Below are 8,598 nucleotides of genomic sequence, written 5' to 3' on the forward strand. Positions count from 1 at the left end.
TCAACCAACTTGTATCCATCAATAGCCCCCTTGTTCATGAGGCTACCTCCAGCGGCTGCATCTAGCATGCCTTTATCGTGTGGCATGAGGCTGTTGTAGAAAATTTGCAATAAATTCCACCCTTCTATACCATGATGAGGGCAGCACCTCTGCAATTCTTGAAATCTTTCCCACGCCTCGCTCATGGTTTCATCTCCTTTTTGTCGGAAATTGTGGATTTGATGGCGCAAGGAGTTTGTTTGTGATGGTGGAAAGAACTTGTTGAGGAAAGCATTCGCCACCTTAGGCCAAGTGTTCATGTTCTCGGGCCGTTGTCCCCTTATCCAACCTTTAGCCTTGTCTGCAAGGGAAAAAGTGAAAGCCATCACTTTAAGATCATCAGGAGAAACAGTTTGTACCTTGATTGTACTGCAGATTTCTTCAAAGTTGGCTAAGTGTTGTGTGGCATCTTCATGAGGCAGACCATGGAAAAGATTGCGCTGCACCATGCTAACCCATGCAGGAGGAATTTGGTATTCCTCCGCATTGATAGTAGGTGCCGTGTACCCAAGGTGGATTTCCTCAGCCCTAGGTGCCGTAAAGTCTCTCAAAGGGCGGTTGGCATCGGCTGCTTCATGATTTTCTCTTTCTACATTAGCTGCCCTCAAACGTTGAAGTTCATTGGCCATCCGATCCCTTTCTCTTTGAAGGTTTTGAAACCTAGCATCCTCATTTCCGGTCGACATGTCTAACCGGCGTGGATTCAAGGGTAAGAAAGGTCCCCTTGTTGGGTGCTTGATTCTTCTCTCGTAGAAAAGATGAGTTGATCCTCTCCTCGAAAACCACTCAACCAAATCTGTGGCGTCCGGAGTTGGAGGCTCCTCTGCCAGATTTCAACCTAAAATGAGAGAGAAAGAAAACAAAAGAAAATTAAAAACAATTACTAACTAAATTACTTAGGTCTGAAATAATATTCACCGTTGTCCCCGGCAACGGCGCCAAAAACTTGATGTGATTTTTACTACACAAGTAATAAATCCTAAATGGCACTCAATCCGGTTGCAAGTGTACAACCTTATCAAGTAGTATTTAAGGATCGTCTCCACAGGGACAATTCGGAATATTAAACCCTACCTAATCAATTTAATTTAGTAACAGGAAATAAAAGGAATTTGTTGTTTTTAGGATGTTTGTTTGTAGGTGATCAAACTGAATTAACTAAATTCTAAGGTCGAAATGTGGTTTTTAAGCAAGAATGAGAAATTAGGGTTTCTTAGGGTTCCTATCCACTAATGTCACGATTAATTGATTTATTAAAGTTGTTCTTATAATTATGAAGGCACAGTCGAGTGTTATAGGTATAAAGTGATATCTCTATATTAATACCATCTTTAAATTAGTATAAATGTCACCTCTCGGTACTTGGTTACACTAATCCAAAGTCATTAAGTCCTTAACTGTCCCAATTGATGTAGAAAGCTATTCATCACCTCTCGGTACTTAGTACAATTTTCTAACCTATCGGGTAAAGCCCATATAAGACAAGCGTCGCCTCTCGGTACTTAGCCTATCAAATACCCTATTCTTTATGGTCAGGACTAAATATTCAATCTCTCGATTGCAAATATCAAATCCTAGGGTTTCATGCAATTTCGATTAAGTCATCACAATCAAATAATATAAAGAATAGATCATACCAAGGAACAAGTAAATATAATATAAAATCAACTAATTCATGACACAAGTTTCAAGCATAACCCTAATCAACCCTAGAAATGACCTTAGCCGACCATGGCTAAAGCACAAAAGAGAATAAACAAGTAAGAGAGTTCTAAAAGAAAGAAATCAATATAACCGCTCGAAGAATTCGCTACCTTCTTCTCCTTCCTTTTGTCTCTCCTTCTTTTTTCTCTTCTCCTCTGCTTTTCTCCCTTTCTAATGTCTAAAATTCGTCCTTAAAAACAGTTATCCTCCTTCCAGAAATAAAAACAACTAATAATATCAAAAATATCGTTCTGGAACTGTTTATTGCGGGCCGCAATAATTTCCTTGCGGGCCGCAATAAAAGCGCTGGAAATTCAGGCTGGAAGCTGTTCTGTCTGGGTTGGTTGCGGCCCGCAATAAATTAATTGCGGCCCGCAATAAAAGAGAAAATTCGCCAGACTTCGTGCTGTCTTGCTCCAGATAATTCGTCTTCCTCCGTTAAGCTCCAAGCACTTGATTGCCTACAAAATAAACACAACTAGGGCAGTAACTTGAACTTTTAAACATTTCTAACCTAATTAAATTCTAATTTCAACAAAACTCGGCTTAATTTACACAACAAACCCTAGGTTTCAACATATATCATTTTGACTTATCATCGAATAAAAATTTTAACATATATATTATATTATATATACATATATATACATATATTATATCTCTGTTCTATTATTAAGCACGTTGGGTGTCCGATCCGCCAACGGCTACGATTGAGAGATGAAACTTCGGATTTGATCTCAGCTCTCCAATTACATATTTTGTCTTGTTTTGATTAAATGCATCTGTTTTGTGTAGAGAAGTCTAAATTTAGTTAAAAACATACCCACCACATATGCTGCCACATGATATGTTATAATTAAAATTGAATAAATTTTGAAATTTAGCGATATATTTATCCGTTACCTTATTTTTTTTGTTTGTTTCCATATTTCTCTTCTTCAATTGAGAAGACTCCACCTTCCATTTTCTTATTTATTGTTTTCTTACTTCTTCGTTTATATACGAATCACAATGGAAATCATTTTTTTTATTTCCTTATTTCTCTTTCTTTGTTTCTATACATATTGGTGTGGGCAATTTAGAATATATTTCCGATATAGAATATATCAATGTGTGTGTGTGTGTTCTAAATTGGAAACAAAGAAGAATATAAATTGGAACGTGTGTGTGAATATATATTTTTCTTATAATATGTGTGTGTGTGTGTGTGTGTGTGTGTGTGTGTGTGTGTTTATATCATATACATACACACGATAACACTTTTTATTTATGTTTTTGATATCATATTATATGTTGATATTGAATTGTTGTATGATATTTGATATTAGATTCGAATAGAGCTATTATTTGATATCATTAGTACTTAAAAATAAAAAATTATCACATCATCAAATTTTTATCAGAGATCACAATTAAAGTTAATTAAAAATACAAAATCATATAAATTTTTTATTAACATGTGTTTTAATTTTTAGATAATTATTATTTTCATTGATATATTTATTTCTTATAATATGTCCCCGTTGCAACGCACGGGTATGATACTAGTTATATATACATATACATATATTATATTATATTATTTTTTTTACGGTCGTAAAAACTCCGGCATGAAAAATGTTGATCCGAATTATTTGTAGCAGTCTTTCGAATAAATCAAATTATATAGTATTCCATCTATTTTTTAAAAAATATATTAAATATTTATAATACTTCAATACAAAAAATAAATAAATTATAAATAAAAACTGAAAAATGAAAAAAAAAAATCGGAAAAAAAAAATCCTAAATCCAGAAAAAATTATTCCGGATTTAGGATCCAATTTCCGGAAAAAAATTTTCCGGAAATTGGTATTGAAACCGGAATTTTTTTTTTCCGATTTGGGTAGTTTTCGAAAAAGACAAGCGGTTTGGTTAGTTTTTTAAATTTATATATTTTTTTGGATATAAATAAAAAAATCGGTAATTACTCTATAGGATAACAGATACGAAATAGCCTTTATCTATATCTTTATCTATCCAGCTAACGAAAAAAATTTATTACCCATAACCAATATAAGCTGATGAAAAAAAAAATTCCTTACTCATACCCACCTTATCGAATACAGTACAAGTCAGATAAACAGTGAAAAGTTACCATCGACACCCCTAAAGACCCTCGTACAGCTCCTTGTGATCTCCAACTCGAAATATATTGTCACATGATAATTTGATAATTTTTGGTAAACATTAATTTTTATGTTTATCTGATCTTTTGTTAAACAAGATATCACTAAAAATTTATAACGATACATGATTGAAACCTTTTGTTCATCAAATATGAAATATTTTTTACTCATTGCTTAAAACAGACTAATCAAGTAGGCTCAAAATTTTGAGTTTTGATTCAGATTGTCTGGTCGGAATCCAAATCAATCAGTCCAAGATAGCATTGACAAGACCTTTTCTATTTGTGCAAATTCTGAACGGACAGTTGGATCCAAATTCAAATTTGGAGTTATTTTATTGTTATTTTGTAGTAACAATGTGCATTAAGAGTTGTATATATAAATGACAGGACCAACTATCCGATCAGAAGATTATGGTGACACCATAACCATTATTTTTATCACAATACAAATGAAAACAAAACAAAAGTTCCTTATTATGTGAATTTCAGAAAAGAATTACTAATGTTACCCATTTGTTGATTATACCCTGAAGAAAATCAAAACTAGTCTAATATATACATGTGCACCTCAACCTATTAAAAAGAAAATAAAAGAAAGAAACATAGTCTCCAATTTCATCAAGCACTATTACTAAATGGTGAAGATCAATGATCTCCCCTGATCTCCTTTTTTTTCTAAATTCTTACCAATTTACTTTTACACTTCTGTACATGCAAAAATTCAATCAGCCATCAGCCGAAAAAACATGTCCACTATCTTTTATTTCAATTAAGCTAAGACCAGGTTCTTTTTCAAGCATTAATTCTCTAATCCTTTCCCTCATCTCAGTAACCTTCTTTCATTCCCTAAGCGAAGCATAGAATTGTTCGGCTGCACTTACCCCAACAGACAAATTTTTGAAAATGACACAGGAACTAAGAACGATCCGCCATAATTCACTGGAGTGATTTGCAAAAGGTGAATTTGTAATTTGGTCTACGGCTTCTTCTAAAGTTGTCATGCGCGCATAGTGCTGAAAACATGGTTTTATGCCATTAGTTAACATAGAAAACCAATAATATCTCCCGTTGTCAACAAGTCTTTGCATGGCTACATGCAGAAAGAAACCGATATAGGTAACACTATTCGGACGTATCCCTCTCCTTGGCATTTCATCGAGCAATTGAAGGCATCTTGTGCTGTCCCATTATTCCCATACGCCCCAATCATTGAATTCCAGCATTTCAAATCAGGATTTGGTATCTTGGAAAATACTTTATAGGAAGATTCAAGGTCACCAGTTTTTGCATACATGCTCAGTAAATTCCCACAAACACACGTGTTATGTTCAAAGCCTGATTTTACCACCACAGAATGTAACAACTCACCTGGCCTTAACATGGTTAGATCAGTAGCAGAATTTAAGGCACTACTAAGAAAAAAGCTATCCACTTTGTAACTTTCTCTTCTCATGGAATTAAAATATTTCATCGCCAATTTACCTTCTACTATGTTTGACTGACCCACAACCATCTCTGTTCACATTATAACATTTTAATTCTGTACGGAGTTAAATAAAATTTGTGCATGGTTGGGATGATTATTGAAAAAATACATGTTAATCAATGTATTGTCTACATGCACACTTGCCTCAAACCTTGTTCTCATTACATGAGCATGAAGAGGTTTCCCATAATGGAAACAAGGCAAATTAACAGTTGCCACAATTACAGATGCTAAGGTGTAATCATCTGGTGATAACCATTGTTGGCCTCTTAATTGAACAAATGCGTGCATTGCCATATCTGCTGCACCAATGTTAGAAAAACCAGCTATTAGAGAGTTCCAAGAGACCAAATCTGGCATCTCAATTCTTTCAAAAATAAGTACCGCAGTTTCCATATCGCCACAAGTTGAATACATGTCTAGAAGCACAATTTGTAGATGCACATCAGGTTTTAGCTTGGACGTATTTATTTTTCCAAGAATTATTCGCCCAATCTTCAAATCCTCTATTCTCCCACATGCACTTATACATAATGTGTAGGTGATTTGATTAAGCACTAAACCTTTGCATAACAAGGTATGGAACTGTCGAAGACCTTGTTTAATTCTACCCTGCATTATATTCCTAGAAGTTATATGGACTTGAAAGCTATTACATCTTCCTCAGGTATTTGATCGAACACCTGGTTTCCAGATTCAGGCCAACAAAGCTCACTGTACATGCCAACCAAGGCAGTCATCAAAATGCTATTTTTTGAAATTCCAGATTTCATGACATACGCATGTATAGCAACACCAACATGCAGTTTATCAAAGAAAAAGGAAGCTCTGACAAGGCCAGCAAGAGTAGAAGCATTCAGTTCAATCCAACTGTAGCCATTTGGAGGAAGAAAGAAAAGGCATGAGAGGATTTATCTCTCTTTGCATAGGCAGAGATAATAGTGTTATAAGATACTATATTTATGTGAGGCATTCTGTCAAACTAGTGTTATAATCACGGGCTGGGCACGGGCACGGGTACGGCGTACCACGGGCCGGGCATCACGGATTTTTTTTCAAAAACTCTGCCCTGCCTGTCTTATAACCGTGCCCGTGGTACCCGAGGGGGGCAGGGCGGTCCAGATAGGGGGGCCAGGCGGTTTTTTTCTTTTTTTTTCTGTTTTTTTTCTGTTTTCTGTTTTCTTTTTTTTAACGGTGTTGTACGAATATTATTAAGTGTTTATAAATTATAATTCGACTTTTAAAATTTGAATAGTTCAATATCAAATAGTGTATATAAATAAATAAAATTTGTAACTTATATATAAATATTATTTGTGCGAAAAATTTGTATATTTATTCGGCTAAGTACAAATCTATTTATTTATTTCTTTACACGTGTTTATAATTTATTTATATCTCGAAATTTTTAGTTTACATTTTAAATTGATAATATATTTTCTAAACTTTCATTTTAAATTGATAATATATTTTTGAAAAATTCATTTATTTTTAATAGGTTAAATAAAATATAAATGAAAAATATATTAAAAACAATAGATTAAAAAATAAAAGTTACCCTCCTCCTTTATTCCGGGCTTGGGACCGACTATGTAAAATAACATAGGCGGCATTCTAACCTTTTTTTTTGTTAGTAATTCTTCTTTAAAATGAATAATTGAAAAACTAATTGAAATGTTTAGAAATTTATAATTTAAAAAATAACCATAAAGATTAAAAGAAGTTAGAAATTTATACCGACAGTACCTATCTAGAAGTTTGGATTCATATACCATTGTTCGCTCTCTTCTGCATCGTCTGAATTCGAATTAACCTCATGCTGCGCCTCAGTACCGCTTTCTTCAATGTCGACTTCGGATGATGATGCTTGTTCAGGCACATGTTGCTTGCGCTGTTCAGCATTAATTCAATCTTTCAAGCATACAAGTCTCTCAAAAACATGTGCACCTAACTTACTGCGTTTATCGGAGAGGATCCTATTCGCTGAACTAAAACAACTTTCGGAAGGGACGGTTGACACAAGCACGGCAAATACGTCGCGGGCCATCATTGCCAGCACTGAAAAGGCCCTTTGATGCCTCCTCCACCACGCCATGATGTCAAGTCCATGTTTATTTTCGTTGTGCATCGACATATAGCTCACTATCTCGTTTGTGGATGTGTGTGGTTCGCTCTCCGACTGAAAATCTGCTAACAATCCACCACTGCTAGTGCTCATGGAAGTGAAACTATTAAAAAAAAATAACAATAGTGGACAAATAATGCAGATATTATAAATAATAAAGATTAAAAACACATGTATATTTATATTCATACCTAAGGGTGGCACGAGACGAAGACGGGGTTTGGTTGTCACTCATTCTTGAGTTGTATATGTTAAACATCTCACCGACCTTCGAATTCACGTGTGCCTCCACCCCGGTGCTGTCTAAATGTAGATTATGTTTGCACCTTTGAACTACTTTGATCGTGTAAAACTTCTTGTATGCCGGGTTGAGACAGTTCACGATAATGGCCAGGAGGGGTATATCTTCCCAATATTTTAGAAATTTTTGTTTCATGGCATCTACGATCGGCGTGACAGATTTATCGTGAGTTTCAGCTTGTTCCAATTGACAATACACCTTGGAGATGTCATAGAGATGTCTGAGCAACTGAAATGACGTCGATGAGTACGAGCAAGATAGTGGAACGATTGCTGTAAAAAAGGTTCCTAAAAAACTTTTAAGTATTTCTAGTTGCTCCCATTCTCCGTCGGTGAGTTCCAATTGTATTTCCTCGGGGGTGGAGCTTCTCAAAAACTCCCCTATGACAGCTCTGTAAGGAATGCATCGGTTCAACATCCTATAGGTGGAGTTCCAACGGGTATCTATATCCCAAGGTACTTTCAACTTGCTAAATCTATGGTTGACACACATAAGCCCAAACCGTTGTTTTCTTTCTTGGTTTGAAATAATGTGGTTGAGGGCATCCTTAAATTTAATTATCAATAGTTTCACGGCTTCTATTTTAAAACCCACCTTCATGACGAGGTTAAGATTTGGCAAGCACACTTTTGATGAAACATTTCACCATTCATGATCAGATTTAGTAACCATTTAAAAATCTCAATGAAAGCTATGTTTTGCTAGCATTATCGAATGAGATAGAAAAAACCTTGTTTATCATATCCCTCTTAAGGTTATAATTTTCTAAAACC

General features: G+C 34.8%; 1 protein-coding gene and 1 non-coding gene across 2 annotated transcripts; one reads left to right on the plus strand and one right to left on the minus strand.

Moving 5' to 3' along the window:
* Positions 1-126: 126 nt before the first annotated feature.
* Positions 127-237, plus strand: LOC144543987 (small nucleolar RNA R71). Its single transcript, XR_013508121.1, has one exon. It is a non-coding gene; the product is annotated as a small nucleolar RNA R71 (small nucleolar RNA).
* Positions 238-4,638: 4,401 nt separating this feature from the next.
* LOC144543898 (pentatricopeptide repeat-containing protein At3g50420-like) lies at positions 4,639-8,242 on the minus strand. The gene is given in 5 exon segments (XM_078292347.1): positions 4,639-5,078; positions 5,081-6,011; positions 6,056-6,269; positions 7,172-7,290; positions 7,793-8,242. Coding segments are annotated over 5 exon segments (2,154 nt in total).
* Positions 8,243-8,598: the final 356 nt, after the last annotated feature.

The sequence above is a fragment of the Carex rostrata genome, chromosome 25 (assembly GCF_964058835.1).
Source record: "Carex rostrata chromosome 25, lpCarRost1.2, whole genome shotgun sequence".
NCBI classification, from domain to species: domain Eukaryota; kingdom Viridiplantae; phylum Streptophyta; class Magnoliopsida; order Poales; family Cyperaceae; genus Carex; species Carex rostrata.